At 41.7% G+C, this 17,418-nt stretch overlaps 1 protein-coding gene across 1 annotated transcript; it reads left to right on the top strand.

Moving 5' to 3' along the window:
• Positions 1-1,757: 1,757 nt before the first annotated feature.
• LOC147731303 (putative methyltransferase DDB_G0268948) lies at positions 1,758-16,842 on the top strand. Its single transcript, XM_086956342.1, has 7 exons — positions 1,758-1,896; positions 3,607-3,735; positions 5,753-5,913; positions 6,319-6,532; positions 7,725-7,825; positions 8,404-8,541; positions 16,058-16,842. The coding sequence occupies exons 1-7, from the start codon at positions 1,822-1,824 to the stop codon at positions 16,146-16,148; spliced, it is 909 nt and encodes a 302-aa protein (XP_086812468.1). The 5' UTR covers positions 1,758-1,821; the 3' UTR covers positions 16,149-16,842.
• Positions 16,843-17,418: the final 576 nt, after the last annotated feature.

The raw sequence follows: 17,418 nt of genomic DNA, 5'->3' as shown, positions 1-17,418 counted from the left end.
TCTGAGCAGGCGTTAGTTTTTGGAGATATTTGCGCTTAGCACAAATATTTCCATCGCTACGCCTGCCTTGCTAATAGGCGATAGAGACGTTAGCGACTGCTTTCAGTCGCTAACAGGTTGGGTACGCCCACTTTGCATGTCATTAGTGATAAATATCGCTGACATGCAAAGCGGGCCCCAAACAGCTCGCTATCGCCTACAAGCTGTCGCTAACTGCTGTTAGCGACAGCTTGCTAATAGGGCACTAGAATTATCGCCGCTTAGCGCCCGAAAACGGCTGCAAAAGCGGCAATAATCACATATCGCCCGCCTTGGTAATATGCTCCCTAGTGTGTTGCTGCTGTGTGTGTGTGTTGCGCAAACGCTTTACACATTGCCTCGGGGATAAGCCTGACTGCTCGTACCAAGCTACCAAGGGGGTGAGCAGGGGTTATCTTAGCGTGTAACTCCCTTGCCCTGACTAGAGTGGTTGTCTCTGCCTGGCTTTGGCGCAAGCCTTATCCAACCAGAGATCCCATTTCTAACAATGACTGTTTTCACTATAAGTTTGTATGAGTTCATGGGTGTTCATACAGTCAGAAAGTATCTATACAGCATCGGAGCACTGTACAATGGAAGGAGAGGTCGGGTAAGACTGGCTATCAGTTCTTCCCGTGATGGGTACGCAGTGGATTTGCTTATGGATAAGGCGTCTGTGAATAGGAGAGTCTTCACCCTCTTCCAGAAGTGGAGTGAAGCTGTAGGCCAGGTCTATGCTGTGAAGAAACTCCAGAGTCCTGGTGTGCAGCATGGGGAGCTGCCTTCTGGTCTTTGCTTTCTTTGCTTCAAGCCTGCAATGTCCAGGCTGTTGTGTTTTGTTCACCATCAGAGATCTATCTGCTAGAAGCATGGAGTTTGGGATGTGCAGCATTTCTTGGAGGACTCAGGTTTGCAGGGCGGGGGGGGGGGGGGGGGGGGGGGGGGGGGGAGGGTCAGTGACATTTTTGGAGTGTTTGATAATCCCGTTATACTTTCTCAGTCTCTTGGTAGCCGTGCTGCCGCATGACAGACATTCCTCAGCACACAGTGTGATGAAAGATGTATTTGAAAAGAGCTGCTCCTATACACAACACTAGACTCAATACCTTCAGTCACTCGGAAATAGTATCTCACCCCCAGGCTGCCATCACCGTAACTAACAGGAGATTCTCTATAGCTCTCTAATGCTAGCTAATGTCTCCAGCATGTTTCTAGCGCACTGAGCTCCCAAAGAGCTGAAATAGGAAGCAATATTGAAGTTATATCTTCTCCTAGAACACGCATAATCACAGCGTATTAGGACCAGAACTGATTGTTTTCCCTACCATAATTAAAATGCACATTCACTTTTATGGTCTCATTCATTTATTGCCATGAAATAAAATGATCTTCTGCAATGATGACTTTTGCTTCTTTTGTACTCTGTCATCTCAGTAAATGTGCAATAACAAAATTAAATACATAAGAAGAGTGTCTTTAACAAAAAGACATAAAATGCCTTAGGACAAATCAATGCAAAGCATGTCAGCGGAAGTGAATACAAGCACAATGTGAGCTGCCTTTTCGTGTCAGGAGCCCTGGCAGCGAGTTGGGAAAGCCCCAGTGTGAGGGCTTGTTTTCTTGGCCGGGTGCCTGATGCTGATCTTCCCAGAGCCACTGGGCGCCCACACCCAAGCAATCCCACTCATTCTGCGGCCCGCCCTACATTCCCTTACCCATATATACCTGCAGGAGCGGCAGGATGGCACAGTCTCACCTTCTAGTGCCTGGCAGACACCACTTGAAGCACTATCTCTCCTCAGAATGCAGAATTTGGGCGCTGAGATCCGAGCACACCCAGATCGCTTCTTCCCGCAACCTGAAAGCTATGTACCTAAGGTAAGCTGTGCTTCGCATGCTGGAAGAACTAATAAGGTAATGCTAATAATTTATATCACACACAGAGCAAAACTATTGCTGTGCCATAGCTTCTTCTTGTGCACAGCACACAGCACGAAACTATCCTCCCTCATAGCAGGTGCTTCAACGGTAGGTAATATTGTTACTCATTGCAATGCTATTCATTTCTTTGACTTTGGAAGGATGAAAGCCTGCCATATTATGTTATATTATATTTTTATCTCTCCATTTCCCTCTGGGTTTACTTCATATAAATATACGTTAGGAAGGCAAAAGAAGGCTCAAAACCAGGTCTACTCATTTCAACTGTTTTCCCATCTCTGGTATTTTGACAAGAATGAGTAGGATACGAGGGAGGAGTATATAAATGTACACTCTTCAGATCTGGTTCCAAAAAAGGCATTTACAAGCATTAATTATTGACCAAATAGTCCGCAAAACCAACAAGTGTGCATCACTGAGAAGTTATAGTTCTAACAAAAAGTAAAGATTAATCAATGTCAAGCCTTTGCGAGAACTCATGCATCTTGCCAGAGGGCGGAGAAGCCATCTTGGTAGGATACTTCTTCTACAGTGCACTGCTTTAAATAGTTTAAAAAGCTACTATAACATTGGGTAATCTCAGGTTCTAGTGTGATTATGTGTGTGCATCCTTACAATGCAGGAACAAACAAGATACAATACTCCTTTGTCGAGAACAATATTTGTAAATTTGTTGCGAAATCTTTTACAAAAATGACAAATGCAGAAAATAAATGAAGTATTTGTTTTAACACGATTTTTGCCAGTAGGACTTCTATTAGCCAAACAAAGAGTAGCAAGTAGATGAGGACGAGGAAGAGCTCATAAGTTTAAAGAATGGAGACATGCTATGCTGGCAAGAAAAAACACTCGTTTATGATGAACTACTCTCACCAACTTCACACCCAAGAGACATATGGGATCTCCTCAAAAGATACTTAATGTCATACCCAGTAGATATTACTATCAACAATTAGTCATGATAATACGCATTATATACAGAGAGAACACGAATGTTTGGTAAAACGAGGGGTGGGGACAGGCGGTTGACGATATAAAGATTCCATTCTGGCTGATATCGAAGGAGCTATATTGGAGGAGTGTGGCTCAATGGTTAGAGCAGCAGACCCTGATGCAGAGTTCTGGTCCGGGACCAGGGTTCAATTCCCGCCTCGGCGGGTCTTGGGCTCATAATTCCTCGGACCTGATTTCTCGCCTCGGTGCCTATTCCAATCATGGGTCCCACGCTGCAACTCTGGGCAATAGCTTGCTTAACCTCCACACCGGCCCCAACAGCGCTGTGGATGCCTGGCTTCACCCTGGGGGTGCCCAGGAGTGGACACAGGGAAAGCCAGGAGGGGTTCCACAGCGGTATGAGTAATAGCGCCAGGAAACCGCTTGGTGACAGTGCGCTCTACAAATACCTTGACATTTACATTTACATTTATATTTCAATGTCAACAAATACCAACAATCTAAAACAGACCTGTACAATATCTTATGTTGTAGAAACTATCCATATTAATGTACAGGATGTATAATTATATGTCTACCTATGCACTATATGTATCATTATTGATTAATGGTTAATAGTAAAAATAAAAAAGTATTTGTTTTAACTGGTAAAGCATGAAACACAAATAAGACTATTTATTTCAACCTTTCCAGGAGCGGGCAATCTCCAACCCCAGCATCCACTCACACAAGAGTGAAGAGCATGCGCAACTCTACCGCAAGTACAGGTTTGCTTCCTCCCCGGAGATCCCTGAAATGGTCTACAATTACCTCAAGGAAAAGGTAAGCTAAGGATGAGTTCGAAAGGGGAGATGAGGAAAATCAAGAGGGGGCTGAGACAAACGTCATTAAGAGAAATCTTCACATTTCCCTGTAGAGCAGACCAATGCAATTTAGTTTTTCAGCCATTAAAATCATTGGAGGGCAGCACCGAACTCTCAAACTGAAAACCTTGGCACATTTTCTTCCCAAAAAAGGCTCTACAGGTACTACAGCTGTATGATGTGACAACAGGTGAAGCTTCCAAACTCATCCAATGAGCCCTCTTGGTGCCTGAACGTCACAGAGATTTGCAATACGTGTGTTGAGCACCTATGGGGCTCCAAACAGTCAAAATAGCACAGGTCATTGACTTATAAGCTGCAACACATTACCAAAGCTTTAATGAACTTGCAGCGAATGGAGACAGGAGAAGAGAGACCTTAGGGCCTGATTACGATGGCAGTGGGACCGCCACCGTCATGCTATCGGTGGCGGTCCCACCGCCATCCAGCCTATTGGATCCTACTGCCAAATTAAGATGCAGGCGGTTGTATCTCGACTGAAAGGGGGAAAGACCGCCGTGTCTGACAGGATGAAGTATCCCGTCAGTGCGGTAGTCGGACTCCTCTTCCCTACAATGGGGCAGTGCCTCCTCAGGCACTACTGTAGGGATTAGGATGTTCCTTTCCACCGGCTGTTTCACAGCGGTCAACCCCCATGAAAAGGCAGGCGGACAGTGACTTTGGGGGCCCGTAGAGGGCCACCTTCCCGCCTGGCCTGCCAATGTGGGCCCTGGAAGACACCTATGTTGCCCACCTAAGCATCCCTGCACCATGTGATAGGAATCGCATGGTGCCTGACACAATGTGCAGGGATGTTTAAAATGTGTATATTTTGTACTGCAGCGTTTGCTGCTGCCGACAGCCCACGCCGCAATCCAAACTATACACATTGCGACCGCCATGAAGGTAGTTGTATCGTAATGCGGGTAGCGGAACTGTCGACTTCTAGTCGAGCAGTCCTGCTTCCGCATGTTTGTCGTAATCAGGCTGTTAATGTTAGGAGAGGAATCCTGGTTACTATGGACACAATGCTTCAGTTTTAGGGTTCATTTAAGAGCCTGATGGATTCTGGAAGGTGTAGTCCTGGTTAATTTCAATGGAACTAACACTCCTAATTGAAAAAAAAAATCCTCAGAATAGCAGCATAGCATCCTTGGTCACAGGAAGGCACTGGTAGCCCCAAAGAAATGCCCAACACAAACAAAAATGGGCTAACCACTCAGCGCACAGTCAGTCTATCTGGAGCTGGCTGCAGTGAGGATAAGATCACAGCCAGAGGATCAGACATTTTCTCCCTCGTGAAATTAGTGTTAATTTACATGCGTAGGGCCATGGCACCAGGGAACTCTCTCTCCTGACCTGTGCATACCTACTATAAAATGTATTTTCTTACCTGTTAATCCAAGTAGTTCAATTAAATTATACTACCACTACAATCCATTGTAGGTATTTGGCTGGAAATAGGCCATTGGTGTCAGTGAATCATGAACAACAGGGAGATTATTACTTTTGAGAATGTTTGCAATTCACCGTGGAAAATGCCATAAAATACCGAATGTTCTGCCTCTGCTGATCATTTTCACACATACATTACACAACTCAAACAAAGGGGTGTATTGTTTTACATTGTCCAACAGTATTCCCAAATGTACTTAGAGTTTCCTGATTACTCTGTGCCACTGGGACAAAACCTTTACAGACTTACTCATCATGTACTGAATCACTACATTCCTGATTTGACAAAGGCATTGTCCCCGAAATGCGTTTCCCCCTTTTGCCTGAATAAATGTAACTCATGAATAAACCCCATTGGAGTGCCGACTGTATAATTACATTTTATTGTTTACGGAATAATAAAATAATTTAAATATAATAATTCCAATCCATAAATATTCATTTTCAACAATAATTAGAAAATGTGCATGTCCATCAGAGGGGAAAGAAAGGTAATGGAGTGTTCTTTTTTCCATATACAGAGACAGCCCCCCTTTGCTCTCGTAGCTGATGTTGGCTGTGGATCGGGACAGAGCGCAAGAGGCCTGGCACCATACTTTCAGAAAGTGGTTGGAGTTGATGTAAGCAAAGCTCAGATCGCAGAAGCAAAACAAAACACCCTGGAGTCCAACATTTCTTACTGGTAAGTCCAGTCTTACGATGGAACCCTGAAAGCGCTATAGCTGAGACAGTAAGAGGCTTATTTAGAGTTGGGCGGATGAAGAACGTCCCCCAAGAAGTTGCAGATCTCCTGTCTTACAAGTGCATTGTTGTCCATGGGATTCTAAATACCATAGACAGGACACATGCCACTATTTTGAGGATGTCCTGCTATGCAAAACACTAAATAAGACCCCAAATTCTCTCATTGTACTACATGTGCATTTTTATATACAGACTGAGACTTGGAAGTTCTAATTTTTATCTCATCCCTGGAGATCATCCAAAATGTGAATACAAGAATTCTGTTTGTCTTGTTACATTAGAAATAATGATGGGTGTAAACGCTCTTGTGTTCACATTCAGAGCTTCTTGACTCTTCTTACAGCATCTCCACAGCAGACCAGCTCCCATTTGAAGATGAGTCTGTGGATTTGGTCACGTCTACGACAGCGGTCCACTGGTTCAACTTCGAGAAGTTCATGAAGGAGGCGGATCGTGTACTCAAACCCAATGGTTGCCTAGCTCTGCACACCCTGTCAGGGTACATTCCGCTGCACTATAAGGACCGATCAGAGCGTATATCTGCTGTCTTCAAGGAGGTGAGGTCTACAAAAAAATTAATTCTGAATATATTGTTTACAGACATGTATGGCAGGGTCTGTGGTGAAGGATTCTGACCAACTATTTCCATCTCATAATAATTTGAAACAAGTTAGCTTACCCATGCCACATCCTTAAGTGCACAACAATGCATTAAGGCTGTGTTATTGCGTTGAAATGCCAGTCCGGAGAACCCTCTTCACAAGGTGAGCAATAGACAACTCTTCATCTCCCATGGCACAGAATAAACTGTCAATTCATTTGGCATATCGATCCATACACATAGTACCCTACAAAGGTCTCTGACAGACTTAGACACATTATATTTTGAATACTAATATATATGAACTATTACTGCATAATATATTGACTCACCCAAACTTCACTACTCAAATAAAACTACACACAAACAAACTCACCTGTCCAATTAAAAGCCCAGCGCCTTATGAATATGAAACCCAGAAGGTAAACAATAGAAGTGTAGAATCAAAGGTTAATATCAAATGATGAAACAGCATAACTTCCTGTCTCCCATGCTGATAGCACTCAAGTTATATAAAGTCCTTTGTTAATGAAGACTTGATAAAGAAGTGAAAATTAACTGTTTTGGAAGAAAGTCTCAGTCCACTTTGCTTGGAATTAAATTTATATCTGGTCCTGAAGATCTGTCATCAGATGAATCTAACTTCTAGACTAAACCAGGCAATATGACAGATCACACAATGCTGTGCTCATGCACTCTATCATGACCCAAATTATGACGCAAGCTTCAGATAGATAGGTCATAGATGATCTTGCTTTATACAGTTCAACTCTTTTTTTTAAGTAAAAAAAGGACCTTCTTTTCCCCACTAAAACATTAATCTACTCCAAAATGCATGTCAATAGAAACGTCGAATTGGACCACCGTGTCAATGGCATGTGACAGTCGTTACAACTGTTTAAGAGGCTTACACCTGTCCTGTTACTTTTATTTTTATTTATGGAATGTATTTTCAAATATAAATGTATTAAATATATGCTGTGTTCGCCCACACAATGTGCACTTAACTGTATTATAATAGTAAATGTGACAACATGTAAACTCAGACATGTAGACTTAGAATGTAGACTTACAAGTCAAGAGAAAGCTGAGGAAATGCAATGCCATATGGCTGCAACGCACTAACTGCATTGCTTTTTCCTCTACAGGCCATGGAGTTCCTCTTCAAGTATGCCCATGAATGCTTCATCCATATCCGAAACAAATACCAGCTGATATTTGAAGCTGTACCATATACAGACAAACAGAGGTTTGCGAACTTACGTTGTGTGCCCATGTATGTGTGTCTGAGTGTGCCAAGGTCTGTACATGTCTGTTTGTGTTTCTCCGCGGGCAGCCACTAAGCCCTGCAGTTCATTCTAGGCAAATCTGCTAGTGAGCATGCATGTAACAAATTCTCAGAACAGTAATAGTCACAAAATAATTGAGCTGTGTAAAAATGCAGCTGTATGCTATCTTCGAATGGCCCACAAATATAGGTACCATCTTCGATAGTATGGAGGCCATTTTGAAATGGTACTCAGTCCCATAAGTCATTTTGTAATTCTGTGCCTGTCCTGTTTGTTTCAACCAAGAATAAAGAGGAAGAGTACCCTTTTGTTGAAATCACATAATAAATGACTATGAATGTATATTTTGTCTTAAATTGTTTAATTATATATTATGGAAAAAAACATTTTAAATAATAATAATTGCATTTTTCAAACCCTGATTTATATCACTGAAATGTTGTGTATTCTATTTTTCTTCAGTAGCGCACCAACCTATTGTTGTTACACTGCTTTTGTTGACTCATCCAATAGCCTTTTACGAATTTCTTTCTTGCAGAGTTGATGACATTTCTGAGACATTTCCAATGACAGTGACAGAATTGATGGGTTTCCTTGAGTCTCTTTACATGTACCAGACCTACAAGGCTCTTGACCCAGAGGCAGCAAAGGAGTTCTTGCCAAAAACACAAAAAAGGTAAGAAAATGAGCAGTCAAAAACTGTGTTTTTAGGTAGTGAGTTGGAGTAATGCAACAATTGTAAAATAACAATAAGTAGATTACCTTTGTTGTCACCTTGTATATTTTATTACCCAAATAAATCCGAATTAATCACTTAAAGAGTTCAACAGTATAGAAAAAAAGCTGTTTTGGGTGCCACATAACTTTCAGCAACAAAGGTTTTTTGTATTTGCATGTGGTCAATTTTCAGGTGGATACATGGACTTTAGTATGTGAATTGATTGGTGGTGCAGTTAGCTTGGTAAAGACAAACTATAAAATGAATTGTCAATAAGCCTGTTGAGGCTGGCTAAAAAATCGATATTTTTAAACACTGCACATTTGAAAAAAGTAAGAATCTGGATTTCAGCTCTACTGTATGCAGTGCTTTATGTGTAAAAACATATATACCATGGCCCCTGTCATATTGTCCCACCTATTGCCCCAACCAGTGCTGTCGGTGACAGTTCAGACCATTCTAGGGCCTCAAAGCTATATAAATGGCTTTGGCGGCAGGTATTAGTCATTTTTGAAGTATATTGCTAGTTAGTTATTTTTATTAATGTTTAGACTCAAGTCTTTAAAACATAAATACGTAATTTAATTTTACATCAATATTAAAATTTACAATTTTCTAATACAGATTCAGTCTTTATGTCCTACCCTAGACCCTTGGCCCTTGGGCTGGGTCGCAATATTTAGGACGCATCAATAAAACACTTCTTCCCACAGTGATCTTATATTACTAGCCTAAGCATATGTTTAAAAATCTTGCCAAGGCAAAAGTGACATCTAAAAATTCCATATTCAACAAAAGTGCAAGTGCATTATTACGATGTTTTTTACAATACTATATAAAAAGCATTTTAAAAATTGCACAACGTGCCTATAAAAATGATGACAAATAATTAAAAATTGCACATTAGAATTTTGAAATTTCAGTCCACATGTACAAATATTTTCCATATACAAAAAAGTTTTAAATTTCTCCTCCCTCAGATACCGTACATTCAATGCCACCTGAAATGTTAAGTGAAGTGAACGTAAATTGGCATCAGGTAAAGCAGCTATGTAGGGAAACGCTCTTCTGTTTTCCCATGAATCTAACATATAACTTGCAGAGGATTTCTTCCCCACGTACATCATGTCAAGCAATTGATACTGCCTCATTCTGGCCATGTGACCCCTCAGACTTTGAGTGGAGTGAAGCCTCAGTCACCACAAATTTTAGAATTTTTAAGGCCCCAGCAATGATGCCTAATCTCTCCTTGACCTGCACTTCCCACCTTAGCTCACTTCTTCCCATTTCAGTAGCACAGAGAACTCCTATCTTCTGAACCTCTGAGGACCAGAGTTCATCCCAGAATCTCATGGTCGATTTGTGAGCCAAGAAATCCCAGGCCTGCAAATTCCCATCAAGTCTTATTGCCTGGGCCATCGCAGATTTGGGGAGACCAAACAGTTTTTTCAAGCACTTATTCTTGAATCTCTCCCAACTTTTCGCCATACTTAAGGACAATACATCGGCCCCATAAAGACATTGAGTGGGAATCATTGCACTATCTGCTGTTAAGAGCTGAGACCAGGATGGACCACCAAAAGTACTCCTAAAGTGGACGTGCCCCTTACAGTTGCGGCTGCCTGGGTCTCAACCAATTCTTTATGTAGGATTTAACTCAGCCCTTGGTAAACATCACACCTAAGTATTTATATGAAGTCATCACCTCCACTATCTTATTTCCCAGAGCCCACTTTAAAGGTTTTTCTTTTTCCTAAAAGGTAACTTATTTGCCATACAGTAGTTGTTAAATGTATTCAGTTTCCTCTATAGGCCAATTTGGGTCAGGTGAAGAATCGCCAGGTCATCTGATTGAAGCAGACAAGACCCATTTTGGCGAGAATTACTGTGTAGCAGCCAGCATCCCCTGAAGGTCTGCAAGAAACAAGGAAAACAGCGTGGGGGCAAAAACACAATCCTGTCTTAGCCCGTTACCTAGATGCATCCTTTCTGGAAGGGACCCATCAAGGTCAAGCTCCACCTGGGCCCAATTTTGGGAGTGAAGGTCCTGCAAGATTGCCAGTAAACAAAGTGGGATACCCTGTTGTCGTAATTTAGACCAAAGCGAACTTCAATCTACCAAATCAAAAGCCAAACTAAAATCAACAAAACAACTGTATAGGCTCCCAATAGATTCCATTGCCTTTTGACCCAGGCCCCTCAAATGAAAACAATGATCTATCGTTGAGTGCCAGCATTTAAAACCCCCTTGCTCCATTGGTATTATTTCATTACAATCAGTCCAATTCTTTCAAGAGATAAGGATGACCTTTGAATACAATTTTGCATCCACATCTAGTAAGCTTATCAAACGATAGTTACCAGGTACATCCATCTTCCCATTTTTTATGGATCGGTTTGATTACTGCACCTTTCCAACTAGGCGGGAATATACCCGACTTGGTTATGGCTAAAAAAAGCTTTGAAAAGAAAGTTGCCTACCACAGAGGGCTAGTCTTAATCACAATTGCGGGGAGATTATCTGGTCCGACTGCTTTAGTCAGATTTAGAGAGGTTATTAACTTGACCACAGAATGGACATAGATGGTCTCCAATGTTTCCTTCTCCAATTCTGGACAGTTATCCCTCACAATGTCCTCCCTGTGCTTGTAAATATCACTTAAGAAGGTTACCCAAACTGTTTCTGGAACCATGCATCTTATTGTGAAGGCAACTTCCATCAATATCACCCACTCCCTTAGTAATAATTCTGCGTCAATAATCATTTTCAAGACCCAATGATCACTGCCCCTGATTCTTAACACTTCAAAACCTTTACAGTGGTCAAAAAACCATGCCTGTATACGTATCTAGTCAATTGGGCAGTGCTGGTTCCCATGCTGATATGTATGGGCTGCCGGTGAATCCCCCTCAAAATGCCCATTTAAGCAGGCAACTCCTAATTCCGATAGAAACTGAGTACATTTATTTTCTAATTTAGATTTAGTGCACTCTGGGAAGATTGCCTTTGGTATACTGTAGGATTCTTTTATAAAGCCTTCCAAATGCAAATCTGAGAACTGGGTTTGGCTGTCTCATATGACACTCATTTTGGTAAATAAGGTTGAAGGTTACATTTAAAGTAAATATTAGATATCTGCTCAGCAACTTAGTAGTCCTTTTGGCCCATTGGGCTCTGTATAACGTTTTGTCATAAAGCAAAGTAAGCAACCCAAAGTGCCCAAACACTCCCATCGCTTGGATGCAAATGCACCACTCCTTACCAAGCATCTATAGCCCACTGACTCTCCCACCGGTTTATTAGTGCTGTGAAGTGGTAGAAAAGCCATGTGATGGCACTATACAAACTAGCCCAAAATAAAGAATAAAACATAAGTTCACAAATATGTTTTAAAGGGACCATAGTGCACGTAAATTGGCATCAGGTAAAGCTGCTACGTAGGGAAACGCTCTTCTATTTTCCCATGAATCTAACATATATCTTGCAGAGGATTTCTTCCCAACATACATCATGTCAAGCAATTGATACTGCCTCATGCTGGCCATGTGTACCTCAGACTTTGAGTGGAGTGAAGCCTCATTCACCACACATTTTAAAATGTTTAAGGCCCCAGCAATTATGTCTAATCTCTCCTTGACCTGCACTTCCCGCCTTAGCTCACTTCTTCCCATTTCAGTAGCACAGAGAACTCCTATCTTCTGAACCTCTGAGGACCAGAGTTCATCCCAGAATCTCAGGGTTGATTTGTGAGCCAAGAAATCCCAGGCCTGCAAATTCCCATCAAGTCTTATTGCCTGGGCCATCGCAGATTTGGGGAGACCAAACAGTTTTTTCAAGCACTTATTCTTGAATCTCTCCCAACTTTTCGCCATACTTAAGGACAATACCTCGGCCCCATAAAGACATTGAGTGGGAATCATTGCACTATCTGCTGTTAAGAGCTGAGACCAGGATGGACCACCAAAAGTACTCCTAAAGTGGACGTGCCCCCTACAGTTGTGGCTGCCTGGGTCTCAACCAATTCTTTATGTAGGATTTAACTCAGCCCTTGGTAAACATCACACCTAAGTATTTATATGAAGTCATCACCTCCACTATCTTATTTCCCAGAGCCCACTTTAAAGGTTTTTCTTTTTCCTAAAAGGTAACTTATTTGCCATACAGTAGTTGTTAAATGTATTCAGTTTCCTCTATAGGCCAATTTGGGTCAGGTCAAGAATCGCCAGGTCATCTGATTGAAGCAGACAAGACCCATTTTGGCGAGAATTACTGTGTAGCAGCCAGCATCCCCTGAAGGTCTGCAAGAAACAAGGAAAACAGCGTGGGGGCAAAAACACAATCCTGTCTTAGCCCGTTACCTAGATGCATCCTTTCTGGAAGGGACCCATCAAGGTCAAGCTCCACCTGGGCCCAATTTTGGGAGTGAAGGTCCTGCAAGATTGCCAGTAAACAAAGTGGGATACCCTGTTGTCGTAATTTAGACCAAAGCGAACTTCAATCTACCAAATCAAAAGCCAAACTAAAATCAACAAAACAACTGTATAGGCTCCCAATAGATTCCATTGCCTTTTGACCCAGGCACCTCAAATGAAAACAATGATCTATCGTTGAGTGCCAGCATTTAAAACCCCCTTGCTCCATTGGTATTATTTCATTACAATCAGTCCAATTCTTTCAAGAGATAAGGATGACCTTTGAATACAATTTTGCATCCACATCTAGTAAACTTATCAAACGATAGTTACCAGGTACATCCATCTTCCCATTTTTTATGGATCGGTTTGATTACTGCACCTTTCCAACTAGGCGGGAATATACCTGACTTGGTTATGGCTAAAAAAAGCTTTGAAAAGAAAGTTGCCTACCACAGAGGGCTAGTCTTAATCACAATTGCGGGGAGATTATCTGGTCCGACTGCTTTAGTCAGATTTAGAGAGGTTATTAACTTGACCACAGAATGGACATAGATGGTCTCCAATGTTTCCTCCTCGAATTCTGGCCAGTTATCACAATTTCCACCCTGGGCTTGTAAATATCACTTAAGAAGGTTACCCAAGCTGTTTCTGGAACCATGCATCTTACCGGACATGTCAAATTTCCACATCCCTTCTTGACTAACTTCCAAAATGTCATCATGTCCTTACCCTGGAGGGTGCTAATCCTGAGGTTCCAATTTGATTGGTAATAAGCCTACGTCTTATCCTTAAACAGTGACTCATTTGCTCTTTTTTATGATTAATGCTCTCAAGAGTAATCATGGGGTCCTTGAAGCGCCTGGCTTCCTGCTTTCCTGAACTCCTTCCTAACCTGCAGGCACTCCTTATCAAACCATGACTGTCTTGGGAGCCAACTAGACTTTTCCTCTCTTGCTTACTTATTAAGTAGCCTTACTATTGAGGTCAAATGCTTAACTACCTCGGTAATGGTCATAGTGTACCATTCCAAGACTGTCAACCTTGTATCCCTCCCAGCTTTCAAAGGATTTGATACTGCATCAGTTCAGTCATGTGCCTTTCATCTATTCTTGGTATTAGACGTTTTGTGAAGGCAACTTCCATCAATATCACCCGCTCCCTTACTAATAAGTCTGCATCAATAATCATTTTCAAGACCCAATGACCACTGCCCCTGATTCTTAACACTTCAAACCCTTTACAGTGGTCAAAAAACCATGCCTGTATAAGCATCTAGTCAATTGGGCAGTGCTGGTTCCCATACAGATATGTATTGGCTGCCGGTGAAGCCCCCTCAAAATGCCCATTTAAGCAGGCAACTCCTAACTCCGAGAGAAACTGAGTACATTTCTTTTCTAATTTAGATTTAGTGCACTCTAGGAAGATTGCCTTTGGTATACTGTAGAATTCTTTTATAAAGCCTTCCAAATGCAAATCTGAGGACTGGGATTGGCTGTCTCATATGACACTCATTTTGGTAAATAAGGTTGAAGGTTACATTTAAAGTAAATATTGGATATTTGCTCAGCAACTTAGTAGTCCTATTGGCCCATTGGGCTCTGCATAACGTTTTGTCATAAAGCAAAGTGAGCAACCCAAAGTGCCTATACACTCCCATCGCTTGGATGCAAATGCACCACTCCTTACCAAGCATCTATAGCCCACTGACTCTCCCGCCGGTTTATTAGTGCTGTGAAGTGGTAGAAAAGCCATGTGATGGCACTATACAAACTAGCCCAAAATAAAGAATAAAACATAAGTTCACAAATATGCTTTAAAGGGACCATAGTGCTGGAAAGGTATTTAGAGTGGAAGTACAGTTCAATAAAGTCACCTCACTAAAGGTCCAGGGGCTACTTGACATATTTGATTTTAGAATACAAAAATGTTGCCCAAAGAAAAATCTTTCAAGGGGCCCTTTATTGTTCATTCTTCATCAAAACTCCTTCAAGTTTTATTGCACCTCTAACACCCCTAGTTCCGGAGCCACAGAGAAGAGACCTATATTGGCTGCTGGTTTGTATTAGTGATTTCAAGTTGAACAATCCAGTATGATACAGCCAGCTCTCTCTCTACGTTTGTGAAACTCTCAATTACTTTGTCTCTATATTATGATGATTAGGGCTCCCGGTTTTATTGATTTATTTTTTAAACTTTTATGTCTGTATTTATCTACGTTTATTTTTTGCTCATTTGACCTGTATTTATTCATATTTATTTTGTTTTTGAAAAAATGAAGTTACACCTGGTATTTTCCTATTTTTATTTAACTGATGAGGACACAGTAGCACTTCAATGCCCGAAGGGTTTTAGTGATAAAAGAAGACATATATGATGCATCACTCATATGCAATATTATCATAGAAAAACATATACATAGCAGTACAAATGCTTGCACATTGGAGGCTGTTTAAAGTTGCATTCGAAAACCTAATATACTCCCCTCTCAGTTAGCAGAGCCCTTGGCCTGGAAATCATGACTGACAGATCATAATAAGGCAAAAGAAGAGTTATGGTCTCATTTAGACTTGGGATTTATATCTGTCCACCGTAGGCTATAGACTATAATGCACTTGCTATTCAGCAGATGGGATATCTACCTCATTTGTGACAGAGTATTCCGTCCACCAAACTCTATATAAGACCCTTACTGTTTCCACATTTAAAAAACAAATACAGACAAAGAACAGGTGGTTGTCTCTCTGTATTAATCTGTAAAAATGGGAAACTGGGAGCCTTCATTATGATGTATGTTCATTTCTCCGACTATCAATGTCAGAGTTCCCCAGGGGTTCCCAGTCTTGGTTTGAGCTCTGTTAACATGAATTATCGGAGCAGGGTTTACTGTTTTGTTATGAGTTTTCTTAGGGAGAACTCCTAGTGCATGGCCCCTTATTCTGTTTGAATTTTCCCTCCGTTAGAGGCTAGAGCTTTGTCTGTCTGATCTGGTGCTCGATCTCAAAGCCATTGACCCAACAGACACATCTTGACGCCCATTTGTGTCCTTTTCTTATCACAGGATTTTGGAGACATTGGGCGTTACTTCCATGGACACGAAGGTGGACTTTGTAGCCGAATACTACTGTGTGCTGGCCCGGAAACCTGAATGAGGACCGGCATCACCTCTCTTTGCCTGGACTGTGATAACCCTTCTCTTCTCAGCAACCCGGAAGTGGATGCGCTCTGGCGCCCCAATAAGGCCTCGATAAGCTGCCGCTCTCTAGATGGCTGTGGGTTGATTTAGCTGTCTCTGCCGTTGACAAACTGCTATCACTGAGTGAATACTCACCTGATGATGATATGGGCCACCACTCGCATTCCCAGCATCTGATTCCATTAGTCTCCAGAAAACTCTACCACGCTGTGACTCTCGCAAAAGCAACTGAAAAGCTCCATTGTATAGCTCCTTCCACTTTCAATCCCTCCCGTGGCTCGAGTTGTTTTTATTGCTCATAATGTTTTTTAATTTTTGTACAGTTGTTTATAGAATAAAATACTTGTGGATTTTTTTGTGCCATAAACCCTCGTGTCTGTTTATACTGTTCCACTGCTGGCAAAATAAAACAAAAACGCTCTAAGCCAGCGTTTCTTTGACTTTTGTGGATCCCCAGTGAATCACCACTAGAACCCAGGGACCCCCACCGAGTCATTATGGGAAGCTGAGGACCCGCGGCCTGCACAATTTCTGTGAACCTCAAAATAATACAAAAAAAATACAAAAACAAGTATACACAAAACAAAAGCATATTATTGAAATATTTTGTTTAATTCATAATCAAATATAGAACAGGTTTTAAAATTGTGAATGTTGCTTCTTTGTTTCTATGTACCACATTAAATCTAATGTATTAACTTTAACATAATTTTGTAAAACAGTTGTGGACCTCCTAAGTAGGCCCCTCTGGCCCAAGGGGTCCTCGGACCACAGGTTAAGAACCAATGCTCTAAGCAGGGGCATAGCAATCAATAGTGCAGCAGGTGCAGGTGCCCTGGGGTCCAGATGTGTGAGAGGCCACTGGCCTTCAAATTTTGTCTTTATTTTGCTAGGTAACTGTTGCTGGGAAAGGCTTTTCCCTAGCTTGCATGAGGGCCCATGGCCCTCTAGCTACACTCCCCCTTTGAAGATGCCATCAGAAGCCCAACCTGGCAGTATGTCTTGCATAAGCCTAGTAGTGTCGCTGATTTCCCAGATAATGATATAGTGGTGTTTGTCCTCTTTTGGAGCCATATTATTTGTGGCCATTGTGCGTAATCCTACCATCAGACACCCGGATCACAGATGCTAGACCTCATGTGTTATTTGTGCACAAGTAAACTGGGGTTATGGGTGTGCTGACTGTTCTCTGAGGTTTTCCACTCTTCTCTAATGAACGCCATTGT

The sequence above is a fragment of the Lissotriton vulgaris genome, chromosome 2_1, assembly GCF_964263255.1.
Source record: "Lissotriton vulgaris chromosome 2_1, aLisVul1.2, whole genome shotgun sequence".
Lineage (NCBI taxonomy): Eukaryota > Metazoa > Chordata > Amphibia > Caudata > Salamandridae > Lissotriton > Lissotriton vulgaris.
The sequence above is the reverse complement of the archived record's forward strand: the minus strand, read 5'-3'. Positions and strand labels throughout refer to the sequence as shown.